Raw genomic sequence first — 15,476 nt, 5'->3', positions numbered from 1 at the left:
TCAAATAGTAATAAGACTAAATTAATAAATGAGCTTAGCATAAAATGTAATGTGTGTATGTAACTAAGCGAGGTTATGTGCTTTCTAAACTAAAAAGAGAAACTAGGCTAACACTCATTGGCTAAAACTACTTTCTGTTTAGAACAAATGAATTAAAAGAAAGTGAGAGACGTATCGAAAAAATCAAGAATATGAATGTCAATTGAATCTACAAGCTAACAATATCTCTTGCCTTAGTTTAACCGTTCAAAATCTTCGTTAATCTAATTTAACGTTAGTTAACCGTTAGCTTTCTTGCTAAGTAACGCTAACCACTAGGGTAGCTCCTGTAATAGGATATTGAATGTGTGAAAAGAATGCTCCTTTCCGGTCCAAAATTATCAATATTAGTATTAGTCTTTATCACATTAGGTACAGAGTGCGTGTTGTTAAAGAAGTTATTACATCTTGTATATACATTTTTCAGTTTAAATATATATCTCAGCAAGCTTACATGCTCCATACTTCCGGTGGAGGGCAGCAAAACGCACGAGCGGCGCAGCGTCCAGGAGAAGAAGAAAACGGTCCGTCGGTTAAACACTTCCCCCTTCAGTTCCAAAACACAAAGCAGTGTCGGGTAAGCGCTGTTAGCAGTTTTTGTTATGCAGTGTGAACTAAATGATTCAACATTTTATATTAATAACACATTGTATGTTTCCGTTATGTACGTTACAACTTGCTCTTTTGATAAATTGACACCAGCTGGTGCGCTACGTCACCGCACACAGCGAGCGGCTAATGTTGTAACATTGGTGAACGCTTGCTAATGTTTATGTCGTTTGCAGCACTTTTTAAGCGAATAGGCTCAAAGCTTGGTCCAGAGGAGAAGAATGGACGCCCTAGCCCACATGCTGTCAGACCCTCTTGAACCAAAAGAAGAACACGATGAACAGATCACAGAGGAATGCATGCTGGGGAACTGTCGGTTAAACCTTCCAGAAGACCTACTTGAAGACGTGAGTTACTGGCGCTCGGCGCTGCGCTTTCATGCACTCAACGATTGTTCACACGTATTAAACGCTAATGCAGATTCTGCATCCATGTTTTGTTGTTTTTGCTTTTGTTTCCATCAGCCAGACATTTTCTTCTCTGTGATGAGCGCGAGCACCTGGAGTGAAGTGCTGTCGGATTCCCAGAGGCAGCACCTTCGTCAGTTTTTGCCACAGTTTCCTGACAACAATGTTGCAGAGCAGGACAGCACCATCAGTGACATTTTCAACAACAGAAACTTTAACTTTGGAAATCCCCTTCATCTTGCACAAAAACAATTCAGAGGTAATTCCAAAGGTCTCCACTTATTTACCTTCCAACACTTAACTATATCCTGCTAAGTGTTTTTAAGCACTTTCTGATCACTTCTCTTGTTTATATCAACCCAGATGGTTACTTCAATCCTGAGGTAGTCAAGTACAGACAATTGTGTGGCAAGTCCCAGAAGAAGAGACAGCTGTACTCCCTCCAGCAGTATTACCACAAACTTTTGAAGCACATCCTTGTCTCCAGAAAGGTTTTTTTTTTTTTAAAGTTTGAAATACAATCCATATGGCCTCTTGCCACTAGTCTTAATGTGTCCTGTTGTTGTAGGAGTTGCTGGAGTTTGCAGTTCACAGTGGTCTGGACATTCCTCCAAAAAGAAAGTTAACGACCAAGACTCATGCTGAAATGCGGGAGCCAAGAGTGAGAAGAAGATTGAGCCGCATAATAAAGGAGGTTAAAACGGAGTGTGGAGACAGCAACGCTTCATCTGATGATGACGGTCAGTATCTTCTTTCATTACTATCACTGCCGATGACAATATCTTTTATTTCTAAAGCTTTTCTTTAAAAAAAAAACGTGTGGACACTAATAAGACTCTTATTGCATATTGCTTGTAGACATATCATTATGGGCTCCAGCACCCCAATCACCTTCCTCTCCAACACCCACTGTCTCGCTCAGAGTTCTTCCTAGCCTCTCCACCCAAGACATGAAGACCACTGGTCAGGGATTTCGGCAATCTCAAGATAATGTTACTCAAATGTTTGCGCATGGTGATAAGGTTTTAAGACGTGTCATTTCTTTACAGAGGGAATAGAACTCGGGGAGCAGGATTTGAAAGCCATGCTGCATAACCATCGTGAGAAGAGGAAGCGACAGCCAGTAAGTGTTCTCAATAGAAAGAAAAAAACAGTTTAGTCTTGATTCTCCAATATATAATTAATGAGTGATTTATTCAGGATCATCCAGACTTAATGACATCTGACATCCATCTTGGAGATATACTTTCAAGAGCGAATGTTGGTCGGAAGGGGGCTGTGGGTGAGTAAAAGAATTAAACAAGCATTGATCAATCTTAAGCAAAAGGCTGGTTTTTTTTCATTGATTTCATGACACACTTGAAATGTGTCTTTCCTTTGTTTCTCGTAGCCTTTTTTGACCTGTCTCTGCCTAAGAAGAAGATCAAAGATGAGAAAAGGAAGAAAAAAATGAGGACAATTAAAGTAGAATCGGAGGATCCCTGTGAAATTCTTGCACCTTCAGACACCCCATCAGCTCCAACGGCGAGCATCATCAATTCCCTGCCAGACACCCCGTCTACTCCACTGGCCAACATCAAGGAAGAGTGAGTTTAGTGCTACGCTAATGTTTACAGAATTGTGTGTGTACTACTGTATGTATACTGTATATGCATATATTCATTGAGTCTCCTGTTGGCAATAACTGCTCATTATTTTTTAAGAATTGTGGAGGAGTGTCAGAGCAGCCCGGTTCCAGTTGAGGAAATAGCTATCAGTTTCTTCAGCTTGTTGGAGAGCATCTTAAAGGCGGAAACCTTTACAGGCACTTCATTGGTATGCACTCATTGCAGACTCTCACATACATATTCTAAATATGATTAAAGTTCTGACTGCTATTATAACGCCTACATTGTGATCTCACAGTTGGAGGAGAAAGTTCAAATGTGGCAGTCCTCTCCAGCCAGCTCCCTCAATGTGTGGTTTTCATCTGTCCCATGTTGGTCTGACTTGGTTCTTCAAGCTCTGCAGTTTCTTGCTGGAGAGACTAAAGGTATGTAGCAGTGGTCACAACACTCACTCTACAGTCAGGCATTAATTTACTCCCCATGTTACTCATGTATGTTATGTTTGTTAATCAGATGGAATGATGGCACTCCCCAGTGGATTTTCTCCATTTGTGGAATTTGCTGATGAAGCTCAGCAGTGGAGGTGGATTGGTAAGAAGGTTCAGTTTTCAAAATCCCTGATTGATGCAGAGCTTGGCATTCAGAAAGATTGTATTCTTATGTCCACCATTTATTTTAGGTCCCACTCAGGATACAGAAAAGGATCTCAGTGCACTCTGTCAGCTGTGGCTGGACTCCAAAGACTTAGTTATCAAGGTAGTACAATTATTACATCACAAATACATTTCACATGCTTCGTCACTATGTTTATGTTTACTATGTTTACCACTATTTTATTTTCGTCTTCCATAGACCGAAAATGAGGACATGCTAGATATGACTTCTCCCACACCAAGAGTGTAAGATTCAGGGCATTTTTTATTTGTATTAATAAGTGGATAAACCAGAAATAAATTGATTATTGTTTTTATTTGTGTTCCGGGAAGGACAAAGCGTGCTTTAAAATAAATATATATATATATATATATATATATATATATATATTGCTGTATTTAAGATAACAAAAAGTAAATTTGTTCAATTAATTTTTTTTTTTAACAATAAATAGGAGTTGTTTCTGACTTTAACATGATGAAATACTTTTAGTTGCAATACCATGGTTGTTGACGTTAACAGTGTAAAATTTCTAACCGAGCAGCTCAACTGATTACGTGGTGCGGCCCAGCACTGGAGATGAGAGACAAGTGTTTCAAATTCAGGTTGGTTTGAGCTTATTTACATAATTTGTCCTTATTTACCTGGACATGAACTCTCTAAGCCAACATGTGTTGTATTTGTTTTCTTAGGAGCAGCAGCGATACAACCAGCCACACAAAGCCTTCACCTTCAGGATGCACGGCTTTGAATCTGTGGTGGGGCCTGTGAAAGGGGTGTTTGATAAGGAGATGTCTCTCAACAAAGCCAGGGAGCACACATTGCTTCGCTCAGATCGACCACCATATGTTACCATTCTCTCTCTGGGTTCGGCCTTCTGTTTTACTCTCCATTGTCAGGCTGTTTGAAAACCATACTTTAAAGGCTGTGTGAAGAAAACCAATTGTACAATTCTGACTTCTACCTTCCTACGTCTGCAGTGCGCGATGCAGCAGCCAGGTTACCAAATGGAGAAGGAACAAGGGCAGAGATCTGTGAACTGTTGAAAGACTCTCAGTTTCTTGCTCCAGACGTCACCAGTGCACAGGTAAGATATATTTAGCAATTTGTTCTTTTAGTCCTTCAGCTAATTCTTGCAGATTAACTTGTGTGTACCTTACATTGGCCTGCAGCCTTAAATTTATACACTTCTTTGCCATTTAGGTGAACACAGTTGTCAGTGGTGCCCTGGATAGACTTCACTATGAGAAAGACCCCTGTGTGAAGTATGACATCGGCCGCAAGCTTTGGATCTACCTGCACCGCAGCCGCAGTCAAGAGGAGTTTGGTAAGAAATCATGTGTCTATTTTAGGGTTTAGCAGTTTGTTCAGTAAGTGTAAAGTCCTCTAATCATGTACTTGTTTGAGTGGAGGCAGCAATAAGGAGCCAGTTGTCTAGTTTGGTGATCCAACAATTGTCAGAAAAGAAGATGTATGCCTTCCTTTAAACCACATAGTATATGCTATATACAGTTATATGGAAGACATTTTGATTTTCATGTTTTTTTTTCTTTCATTCAGAGAAGATCCACCAGGCTCAAGCTGCTGCTGCAAAAGCAAGAAAAGCCCTGCAGCAAAAACCTAAACCTGCATCTAAGCCTGTGAGTCCACTGCCTCCATTTTACTGCAGAAAAAATACACGTAGCTGCACACAGTGTAAAACATACAATATTTGCTGTGTGAAAAACACAGTGGAAGTTACTGTGTTCAGTGTCCGAGAGTAACATGTTTGGTATGAATCTCCTGTTTATGTTTTAGAAGTCCGGAAGTAAAGACGGAGGCAGTAAAACCCCTGGATGTCTGGAGGCAGGACAGGATACAGTCTCAAATCCCATGTCACCAACCCCTACAACACCCACCCAAAACACACCCGGAACCCCTAAGTCCCCCTTATCCTGCACGGTCACCACACCAACAAAGACTGGGGTCCCTGATACAATCAAAACCAGCACAGGGTCAGTGTGACACAATTTTCTTTTTTTGCTTATTCATTTTGCAAAATGCATACACACATTTTCATCTGTGTGTTTTGAATTAGAATCGTCTCCTCTCTTTTCCCTTCTCGCTCTTCCAGTGTTCTTCTTGTGTCTCCTCCCTCATTGCCCCAGCTGGGAACCATCTTACCCACCAGTCAGGTTTGCCCACCGGTTTCACAGCCAGTAACATCCCAACACACGGCTCGCATAGTGAGTCACCTGGCGGCAGGCTCCCTCCCTCAGGTACGGGTTGTTTCTACTCAGCCTGGTCTGGGTTCTTCGGTAGGAAGTCATCAGGCCACACTGGTACATCAGAGCCCTCACCAGATCAGGATGCCAGTGTCAATGGCAGCCAAGAGCATTTCACAGGTAATCAAATAAAGAGCTGTGTTTCTTGTTTTTGTATGCTGCAAATATATGACTATTTTGTTGTCTTTTATTGTGTGTATCATTAGGCAATGGTTTCTGTGCCTATGAGGAGTCAGTCTGTCGGTAGTCCAGTCCAGGTACCAACCACCATATCAGTGTCCGCTGTAGCTGTGGCCAAACCTCAAGCCAGATCACCTGGTAGCCCGGCTCACAACCTGGCTTCCCCTGCAAGGCTGCAAGGAGTCGCCGGCTCAAGTATCAAACAGGTGAACCAGTTTGTGTCAACTGGGATATTTGACCAGTTAAAGCTTTCCTGAACAGTCTTGAACTGCAAGAATGTCTCCACCGTGCTGGAAGCTGTTTATTGCTCCGATTTCAAATTTGTAGAGGGGCTCTGCCCTCAAACTACAAGAAGCTATTTACAGGTAGATAAACACTTCATGCCACATTTTTCTAAACGGTAGGAGCATAAAATGGAATACTTACAAGTGCGGAAATTCATTTTTCAGTTGAGTTTGGTTAGGTATTTCCCCGAATCAAAAATAAATCCATATTGTTAAATGAGTAATGTAATTTTCTATGTAAATAACCACAAGGTGTATCTTTTGGTCTTCTTTAAAGGTGTCCATCACAGGCCAGTTGGGAATGAAGACTGCTGGTGGAGGAGGAATTCCAATAACGGCTACTAACCTGCGCATACAGGGTAAAGATGTCCTTCGTCTTCCACCGTCCTCCATCACCACAGACTCCAAAGGACAGACGGTGCTGCGGATCACTCCAGACATGATGGCTACTCTTGCCAAGTCCCCAGTTGCAACCGTCAAACTCACGCCTGACTTTCTGGGTACCGCCGGCAGCAAGAGCATATCAGCCACTCTCCGTGTGACACCACCCCGCTCTTCACCTTCCAGTGCTTCATCCTGCACGGGGGAGGTACAGACCACTAAATCAGGCTCTGTTGCTTCTAGCTTGATGAAGGCTGCAGGAGACACAGCCATACGACTGATGCCCACATTGGCAGTGACTATGGCTGACCAAAAATCCAGGACCTTCTCCACTGTATCCTCCCCTGACAAGAGTGGTACCACCATTCGGATAATGCCAGGACTCGGTGTTATTCCACAGAAACAAGGTCAGACCATCACAATGACGACCACCACTGGCAGTAAACCGCTCACAGCATCTACAGGTGCTAATGTAATGACCATGGCTGCCAGTGTTGTGGCTAGTGCCAAGGGGATTACAGTGGCTCCTGGGGTCTCGTGCTCCACTCTGACGCTCGGAACAACTACAGCTACTGTGCGGCAGGTTCCTGCTACAGTCGTCACTACTCAAACGGTAAGGCAATTATTCTGTTACTTACCAAATTGGATTACAGCTATTGTGCACTAGAAATCTTAATATTGTATTTAATTTTTTATATTGTTAGCCGCACTTAAACTTAATGTGTGTAGCTCTAAGGATGCCAGTTTTAGTCAGTCAACCATTTTTAGGATCTACATGTAAGAAGTAGAATGGCCTCTAGGTGCCACTGTTGTTCATGTGGGAAAATTATGTTCCATGAGCTCCTTCAAGATGATAAACAGAAATGTAATACATTAAAGTATAGGTTATAATACTAAACACAAAGCTGTCATATCCAACTAACAGTTCACATCTGGCATCTCAACACAATCTGATTTCAGGTGTCTGAATGCCAGGGATGTTTTTAAAAAAATGCCTCTCTGAATGTCTTTTCCCCATAATTTACATAATTTACTCCAGAGTAAGAATTATCAATAAGGGACTCACTAAATCTGACCCAGGAACAACCCTCTTTTTTTGCCCACACTGAAGGGTAAGTTACCTGCAAGGATAACTGTGCCCCTCTCGGTCCTGAACCAACCACTGAAGAGCAAGAGTGTTGTGACGACACCGATGGTGAAAGGAAGTCTCAACACAAAGTAAGTCATCTGTTATTTCATTATTGAATATATGTCTCTTGTTTAAACCTTTTCCAAACAGAATGACAAGATAATTTTAAAGAATAAATTAAACTCAAAATGCTAAATTAGTTAAGCTGGTATTATCGAGAGATTTCAACTCTATATTCTATTTTAACATCGTTTGGGTCTCTCTCAACAGAGGACGGAAACTACCTTCCAACTATTTATTTCTATTGTTTGTATATGTTTTTGTACTGTAGTGTCTGTCAGAATTATACATTTTGGAGCTTCTTGAATATCTGTATTTCTTTATGTATGACATATTTTTACTGGGCCCATTCTCTTCAGGTGTAAGTTGGGCTTATAAATTGACATGTGTTTGTCCATTCCCTCTCTTTTCTGAGCAGTATCAGCAATCTGGGCAGGAACATCATCCTGACCACCATGCCTGCTGGCACGAAGCTGATCGCAGGGAACAAACCAGTCAGCTTTGTCACAGCACAGCAGTTCCAGCAGCTTCAGCAGCAAGGACAGGCCACGCAGGTCAGCTGCTTACATTTCACTTGATTTGACGTTGCAAAAGAGAAAGTATGGTCAAGAAAAGAGAATAATGTATTTCAGAACACGTTTATGCTGTTTTATGGTCACGTTGGAGACACATCTTCAGGTGTAACTCTCCGTCTTTCTTCCTTTTTAGGTTCGCATCCAGACGGTCCAGGCACAGCAGCTCCAGCAGCACATGTCATCAGGCTCCCAGAAATCTGTTTCAACAGTCGTAGTCACAACAGCACCTTCGGCCAAATGTGCCCCCGATCCCCCGACTGCACCTCAACAGTGATCCTATCTCGTCAGTCGGTCCTGAATCAAGGTCCACTGTGAAGTGTGTATTTGGTACTCTATGTTCTCAAGCTATTGCAGGACCTTTTGACTCTCATGTGTATTCATAACATAGGTTATTACAGCATGTAACATGCCTTTTATTTCTTTTTCCAATGGGATAACAAGCCTGCAAAGATACCAATATTACCAGTATGTTGAAAATTGTCATTTATTTTCTTGAATCATATTCTCCATATTGTTATAGACAAAATATAAAACCAGGTTGTTTCCATAGAAATTTGGTTTTCTTTCAGTAACTGACAAACTTTCGAAAGCCCAGTTGACCTGTTGATGTTTCACAATAGTGTCAGCATATTAATTCATATAAAACTACAAATGTCTATCTGACTGTCAATAAGATATTCTGTCACTTTTTTAAATGTTCGATGTAATGCAATATTAGCAATTGTGAAGAAAGTGGGCCTTAAGTCTGTCTGATTTATTTGTATATTGTGACTTGCTGATTTTTGATTCAATACATTATTTATTAGTTGTATCTGTATTATATTTCATTTGCTAGGAGGCCATATACTTGAGCCTTGCATCTCAGTTTATATTGCAATTGTAAAATACTTAAACAAACCATAATAACATGATATTTAAATAGATTGGGTTTCATATATTTTTTCTTTGTTTTATTTTACCAAAAAAAATCTAAATTACTTTGTACAAACAGCAGACTTGGTCTTCTAAGAGCCTAAACCAAGCCTTCACTCTTCATCCGACTCTTCAAGCAAAGCTTTCTGGGAGCTGGATTTGGAGGCTGTGTTTCGCATCCCGAACTCCATGTCCTGTCCTCTTCCTGAGAATCGCTTCACTGTGCTAATGGAACAAGAAAAAAAAAGCAACATTAAGAAGACACGTCTACAGCAGAGTGAACCCATGTATTTGATATGTTCATTTCAAGTGTTCCTACAAGCAGTATCTTGCTGGGAAAGACTTATTTTGACAATATACTCCAAGAAAACTCAAACTAAGTCTTGTTGTTTTTGACCAGTAATGATGCTGCAGAGCCATTTAAAACTCTTTAAGAAATGTATACATTTGCACCATGTAAGAAAAATGAGACTTAAAATGACTTAATGTTAAGGTTTTTTGAGACTGAGAAATCCTGACTTTTTTTTGTGCATCTTATGTTATACCAGCGTGTGCATGAGGAAGCACAGTCATACGAGAGTAATGTGATACACATTTCTGCTAGGGATGGTCATAACAATGGTAAGGCACCAATGACAAAGAAGTTAACCTCATGTTAACAATACAGGTTTCAAAACAAGGGCTATACAAATATCCACAAGGCCTAGTAAATATTTTAAACAGTCATTGGAGGTGTTAAGCCGGCCTCTGAGATGTTGAATGTAAACAAAGCCTTGTTGACTATGAAAACTTCAGGCTACCTTAAAATGCAGAGACATCAAAATACAACTAGAAGTCTCACTATTCTCTGTTCAAAGAAAGCTCTAACTTAAAGTTATGTTGCCATTAAATAAATTATTATTTGATCCAATTTCTTAATCTTGAATATGTTGATAAACCATCTAAGAATATAGGAAAGCATCTAGAAAACCAAAACCAGAGGTTCCCAAATGTTTGGGAAAGTAGACACTAAATTTATTTATCAATTTGTATGTTTGTTCATTCATGTTTTTACTTTAAATTAATAAAACTGTCAAATAAGTTTTCTTTCACCCAGTAGGAGCTTATTATAGCACATATACTCTCTCATTATTTTATTTGTATTAAATCAACAACAACAACAGTTCAAGAGCTGGTCCTCCATGTGCATTCAATGTGCTTTTGCACCTGTCTGCTGGCCTGGAGGACGTATCTAAAGGCAATGGGTATAGCAGCCCATTGCATCCTTTGTTCAGGCTGATTGTCTCTGTGTTATCATGACACACAAGCATGTTTTACATGTTGTTTACTTGCTCTTAAAATAAATCCAAGCCAACATGCTATTCTGAAAACTGAAGTGAACTTGTGAGATCAACCCTTCTGAACTAAAATATGTTGCGATCACCATCAGTTTCTCTGCATATTAAGTTATAACTACACAACATATAGAGTACAGCATATTACATTTGCTGCTCCGTCATGTAGGTATCGTGACAAAAGGATAATATAAACATTACATGCACTTAATTTACTTGATTCCAAGTGTTTATGTGTTTACTCTGTTTTGCTGCCTACAATGTTCTGCTAACTACAATTTAATGTACAATGGTTGTCTGTAGTAAAGGGTGGGATACTTACAACAAAACCACAGTGGAGATGCAGACGACTAACAGCATGGCCACAGCGAAATGCCAGCAGAAGCACATTGTGATGAACATGATGTTGCTATGCTCGGTCAGGTCCCATTTCGGGCCGCTCGGTGGGTAAAGTACGAATCCAATCTGAAACAATACATAGTCTGATGAAGGAGGCAACTACAATGTTCCTGTTTCAATGTTTGTAAAGGAAACCGGTTTGTGGTCAGTGTTGACTGACAATTCTCAAGCAATGGGCAAGTCTCTATGAACTAATTTGGGACTGGATATTATGCAGAAAGGAGCTGGTACTTTGTGGTACCAAGTACTAGACGTTTGAAAAGCTCAAGGCACGTTCATGGGCATGTTTACACAGTGTTCCGTACATTACGGCATTCTCAGCTCCTCGTTATGCTAATCACCTGGTAGAACCACGAGCCCTGCAGGATGAACAGGCATGCCTTGAAGAGCTCCAAAATAATGTTGTCTCTTATGAACACCTCCAACATAGTGTTGGCTGATCCAAAAAACACAGCCACGAGCAGCAGGGAGTGGATGTGAGCGTCCAGAGGGGGCCGACTGTGCACGTGGTAGTAGAACAGAAACCCTGAATGATTGTCAAATAGAAGAAACAAAAAAAAGCTTAAATACATACATGGGGGAACATTGTGTAACATGAGGGGAAAATGTTGAACTAAAACTTGACTTGCCTTCAACAAAAAGAGCCAAGGAGAGCGCAAGGCGGTCCACACCAGCCGGCACCAGTTTGGACGCAGTACTGGCGACCAGTGCTCCTCCAGAGATCCCAAAGAACAGATACATCGTGCCGTGCTGCCAGTTCATCAGCTTGACCCATGCTTTGTTCTCTGTGTTGTACAGGTGGGCGTGTGGCCCGTCCACCACAAACTGTTCAACCATGATACCTGAAACAGGACATTGACAGACAAATGAGATGAGGGAAGAACAGGTTGAGGGAGTTCTGGGTGTGCTGAGGAATGAGAGGAAAACTGACCAACAAATGCTCCAAACATTAGAAATCCTCCTTCTGTGTAGTCCATTTTTCGAAAGAAAGGCGGCAGGATCTGTCTTCCTTTGGGCTTACTTGTCCTACAGTAGTGTTGCAGAATGTGTTTCACCGTTAGCCAAAAGCCTAAGAGCAGGAAAAAAGAGCCAGGGATGGCATGCCCTCCAAAGTTTGCCATTGATAGGCCTGGAAACATAAGAAAAAACAAAGATATAGTCAATAACCTGCATTTAATTAAACGATTACTATTTTAGCTCTATGATCTCATTCATGTGAACTGACTTAAGTTTGAGGTCAAAGTACGAGCTTGTAGCGTTATTTATTTAGCCATGTAATGATTACAAGCAATATAGTGACGTAACGAAGGGACAACAAAGAGCAGCTGACAATGAGATGCTCACAAACAGACAGTAGATTGTTTCAATTTTAAGGTATATTGCTAAGTTAATGTCATTATATAGTTTCTGTAATGTATATGCTAGTCGATTGAAACAAGCATAACTTGGTACTTTAGTATATTATCAGGGCAGGCTCATAAAATATGGCCTTTGATCCAGACAACAGCTGCTCATTTGCCTTGCAAAAATGAAATACAAATCACACAGAGCTGTTTGGTAAAAAAGGTCGGCTGTTATCTGAAAATGTTTTTTAAAAGCATGTATAGCAATTGACAATATGTATCAATATTGCTCAAACTTGTACAAAAGTGTTACGGATTAAATATGAAAAGCTTCCTTCCTTCAAAAAGAGATACAAATTGCTGTAGCATAGAAAAATTCAAAATGGCAAATTATCTCTAATCTTGCCTTGGCAGTTAAGCAAAATAGAGCTCTGTTCGTGAATCAATGGGCCTCATGCGAGAACATTTTTGTTACGTTGACTTCTTTTGCATTTTTGCCGTGTGGCATGTTTCTTGCATCGGGCACAAAGATTTTAAAGTTGAGTGTTTGTAGTTTGTTCTTTTCCTTTATAATAGTCATTGGAGAATCTTGATGATGCACGGGTGTGTTTAGGATAGTCTTTAGTTAGACAAGTTTTTCTTGACTAGTCTGTTTGGCTTAATTGTTTTTTTCCTTTCCTTTTTGAATTTAACACAATCGTTGTATGTAGTACATAGATTGACATGGACAAATTAGACTGTAAAAACCACCGTAGCTACAAATATCATCTCTATGTAGTTTCTGCTCATCGAGAACATTCAGTTGTCAGCGGTTATTGAGCAGTTCTTCTACAAATTTTAAATGATAAAAGTAGTCTTTTCCTATCACACTTGCTAATAGACTGTACATACCTTATTCTCTGCTGCTAATTCCCAGAGTCTTCAGAAAGGTTGTGTAAATGAGCAAATCTTGGCAGCTGTGAGTGTGACAGCATACGTAAAAGCAGTGTAAACTGAGCACACCTTCTGTCAGTATCTCTTACATGTGTGTTGACATCATCACATAGCCCCGCCCACCATTTGCATTGGTTTCTAAGGGACGCCCTGCTGGCAAGCAGATGTGGCATTTAAAAGGAAAACAATACCTTACTTAAGATTATGTTCTTTATTTGTTATAAGAAGAAGAAGAAAAATGTTGAACACATCAAACTAGGATGTTTAGACCACAGCAAATGGTGTGCAACTTTATTTTGCCTTTTAATATCTTAAAATGAGTCAGTTTATACCATAAAAGCCAGCATAAGAACTTAGCTATACAGTTGAGTTAATATATAAACTCAGATGCAGTATGTGCAGAAGGAGAGGCAGCAGTGCCGGCCTGTCTAAATGAACTTTGCACACATTTTGAGAAATCTTTATTGGCGTCATAAACATGGTCAAAGGAGCATTCCTTAGGTAAAAGTAGTCACCAAAGAGCGGCTTCAATTACAAAAAAGTATTCTGTAAACTAAACGTTGTCTTGTTGTTTGTCATTACAGCTGAAATTGAGTTCAGAAATCAAAATAGCTACAACATTTATCTTGTACATGTTATAGTATTTCACAGAATAATTTCTTCTCTCGAAACGGGTTCTCAGAGGAAGCTAGTGGTGTCACCAGGGGGTCCTCTTTGGCATGAGCTTCACAGTAGGCCATCAGATCCGCTGCGGCTTTAGATATCTGTTTGTGTGTGTGTGTGTGTGTGTGTGTGTGTGTGTGTGTGTGTGTGTGTGTGTGTGTGTGTGTGTGTGTGTGTGTGAGAGAGAGAGAGAGTGTGTGAAATTGGAGAGGAAGAGGGTACAAAACACTGATATCAGTTATGGGAAGGGAGCATATTTCATTTGATTTTGGGGCAAAAAAAAATTATGTTAGAGGCGGACTGCTTTTCAGTTCAAGATAGAAAAAATCAATCATTTTGATATACATGAAATTAAATATCTTTTGAGACAAAGGAAAGTGAGAAGAGCATTATTATGCATTCATTATAAAACATGCTCATCATTACTTTCATAATGCGCTGACTCACCAGTGTCCTCTCTATGTTGACCTCCAGTTTCAGTTGTTCTACCGTCTTTCGAGCATCTGCGATCTTGGCCATGTTGTTGGACATCCTGCCCCTTTCCAACTAAAGTCAGTCAGCCTGTATCAAACCATCAATGTCGACTTATCAGACAAGACATAATCATATGCATCACTGATAAAGAAAGTGGAATAAACAAAATACAAACACAAGACACTTCTAAAGTGCAAACACATTCGTGAAGGTGTGCCATGGTTAAAGTCAGTTTCAATTTGCTTGTTAATTCTGCTCCCTGGGTCTCAGCTGCAAGTGGCACAGGGAGGGTCTCAGAGGAGGAGGTCTTGGGAGGGAAGGGAGGCAGAGCAGCCTCCCCAGGGGAGGGCTTCCGCTAACCGGGCATGTAAATGTAAAAACATTAACATCAACTTTGCTTTTTAAAAATGGTTTTGCGTTAAACTGTGTAGAGAGTGCTCAGGTTCTGCTTACACAAGAAAACTGCCTTAAATTGCTTTAAGAGAGCATTAAAAGCATCATTGCTCAGCAACAGAATACTTTGTTCTGTCAATGGGCATGAAATTAATTTGTCAATTATATCAATACAAATTGTTTCTACATACAATACTAATACAAGTCATACTTCTGAAAGATGCTGGCAATTTCTGCACACACAGGTAGAGAAATGTGGTCTGATATTAGCTGGTTCCATTAATGTAAGATGTATTTGAAATCATAAAAATCACAACATCACTCACCACAAGACCAACAGCGACCGTTGGGCTCCTGAAAGGAAAGTCTGCTTGTTTCCAACGGAGTCCACCACAACAACTTACAGTAACAAATGTAATGAGATTAATGGCAAAGATGAGGGAGGCTTCAGTAGGTTCCCTCCTTCCAATAACTAGCTGTGGTTCTGCCCCCAGGATGAGCTCAGAGCAGCAGTTAAAGGCAACATGTGGCGTGACCTTCATCTCTAGAGCCTCTATTACTCGCTTACCTAAGGCAATAGAGCGTGTGCTGTGAGATGGAACACTAAACATTGTTTAAAGAAAAGTCTGAACATGGATTAGATTGAAATAGCTAATTGTTTCTTTAACATAAAAGGATGAAATAAACACTTGTTTTCTCTATACCATCTGAACATGAACAGGCATTAGGCTATCAAGAGGAAGCTCACAGGAGAATATATTATTTTTCATGACTAATTTTCTTTTTTGTTATTGTTTATTTTGTTCTCTTGGATGAATATAAAATATGTAATATTT

General features: G+C 40.2%; 4 protein-coding genes across 5 annotated transcripts in view; 1 reads left to right on the top strand and 3 right to left on the bottom strand.

Annotated features, from left to right (window-relative positions):
* Positions 1-539, bottom strand: part of LOC137802210 (ryanodine receptor 1-like) — a 47,105-nt gene extending 46,566 nt beyond the window's left edge. The window contains exon 1 of the mRNA XM_068599896.1: positions 494-539. The gene's annotated coding sequence lies outside the window, so the exon portion shown is untranslated. The remainder of the gene's footprint in view (positions 1-493) is intronic.
* nfrkb (nuclear factor related to kappaB binding protein) lies at positions 487-10,406 on the top strand. Of its 2 annotated transcripts, XM_068599898.1 has the most exons (27): positions 487-616; positions 825-995; positions 1,113-1,314; positions 1,419-1,546; positions 1,624-1,795; positions 1,914-2,018; positions 2,105-2,178; positions 2,256-2,337; positions 2,446-2,641; positions 2,759-2,870; positions 2,961-3,087; positions 3,176-3,253; positions 3,342-3,418; positions 3,515-3,561; positions 3,861-3,921; positions 4,009-4,183; positions 4,297-4,403; positions 4,520-4,643; positions 4,877-4,956; positions 5,114-5,310; positions 5,430-5,700; positions 5,787-5,966; positions 6,322-7,038; positions 7,537-7,643; positions 8,033-8,168; positions 8,323-8,505; positions 9,239-10,406. In XM_068599898.1, the coding sequence occupies exons 2-26, from the start codon at positions 870-872 to the stop codon at positions 8,461-8,463; spliced, it is 3,822 nt and encodes a 1,273-aa protein (XP_068455999.1). In that variant the 5' UTR covers positions 487-616; positions 825-869; the 3' UTR covers positions 8,464-8,505; positions 9,239-10,406. The 2 variants fall into 2 exon arrangements, with proteins under 2 accessions (XP_068455999.1, XP_068455998.1); XM_068599897.1 differs by having other exon boundaries at positions 8,323-10,406.
* tmem45b (transmembrane protein 45B) lies at positions 9,215-13,147 on the bottom strand. Its single transcript, XM_068599899.1, has 6 exons — positions 13,069-13,147; positions 11,766-11,963; positions 11,464-11,676; positions 11,176-11,360; positions 10,758-10,900; positions 9,215-9,326 (listed from the first exon to the last, which is right to left on the bottom strand). The coding sequence occupies exons 2-6, from the start codon at positions 11,953-11,955 to the stop codon at positions 9,215-9,217; spliced, it is 843 nt and encodes a 280-aa protein (XP_068456000.1). The 5' UTR covers positions 11,956-11,963; positions 13,069-13,147.
* Positions 13,148-13,583: 436 nt separating this feature from the next.
* Positions 13,584-15,040, bottom strand: gng8 (guanine nucleotide binding protein (G protein), gamma 8). Its single transcript, XM_068600852.1, has 3 exons — positions 14,967-15,040; positions 14,221-14,334; positions 13,584-13,874 (listed from the first exon to the last, which is right to left on the bottom strand). Exons 2-3 carry the CDS (start codon positions 14,302-14,304, stop codon positions 13,746-13,748), a joined length of 213 nt encoding a protein of 70 aa, XP_068456953.1. The 5' UTR covers positions 14,305-14,334; positions 14,967-15,040; the 3' UTR covers positions 13,584-13,745.
* Between the last annotated feature and the right edge of the window lie 436 nt (positions 15,041-15,476).

This window comes from Clinocottus analis, unplaced genomic scaffold (genome assembly GCF_023055335.1).
Source record: "Clinocottus analis isolate CAN_PGR_092001 unplaced genomic scaffold, fCliAna1.0.p SCAF_5, whole genome shotgun sequence".
Taxonomy (NCBI): Eukaryota; Metazoa; Chordata; class Actinopteri; order Perciformes; family Cottidae; genus Clinocottus; species Clinocottus analis.
This window is presented reverse-complemented; position numbering and strand designations above follow the sequence as displayed.

Bases quoted from the DNA above. Each gene is read 5' to 3' on its own strand.
- gng8 (XM_068600852.1), bottom strand. From the start codon at position 14,304: ATGTCCAACAACATGGCCAAGATCGCAGATGCTCGAAAGACGGTAGAA. The intron at 13,875-14,220 runs GTGAGTCAGCGC...ACACACAAACAG, and splicing joins TCAACATAGAGAGGACACTG to ATATCTAAAGCCGCAGCGGA.
- tmem45b (XM_068599899.1), bottom strand. From the start codon at position 11,955: ATGGCAAACTTTGGAGGGCATGCCATCCCTGGCTCTTTTTTCCTGCTC. The intron at 11,361-11,463 runs GCAAGTCAAGTT...ACAATCATTCAG, and splicing joins CTTGGCTCTTTTTGTTGAAG to GGTTTCTGTTCTACTACCAC. The intron at 10,901-11,175 runs GTGATTAGCATA...GTATTGTTTCAG, and splicing joins AGGGCTCGTGGTTCTACCAG to ATTGGATTCGTACTTTACCC.
- nfrkb (XM_068599898.1), top strand. From the start codon at position 870: ATGGACGCCCTAGCCCACATGCTGTCAGACCCTCTTGAACCAAAAGAA. The intron at 1,796-1,913 runs GTCAGTATCTTC...TATTGCTTGTAG, and splicing joins CGCTTCATCTGATGATGACG to ACATATCATTATGGGCTCCA. The intron at 2,642-2,758 runs GTGAGTTTAGTG...TTATTTTTTAAG, and splicing joins CTGGCCAACATCAAGGAAGA to AATTGTGGAGGAGTGTCAGA.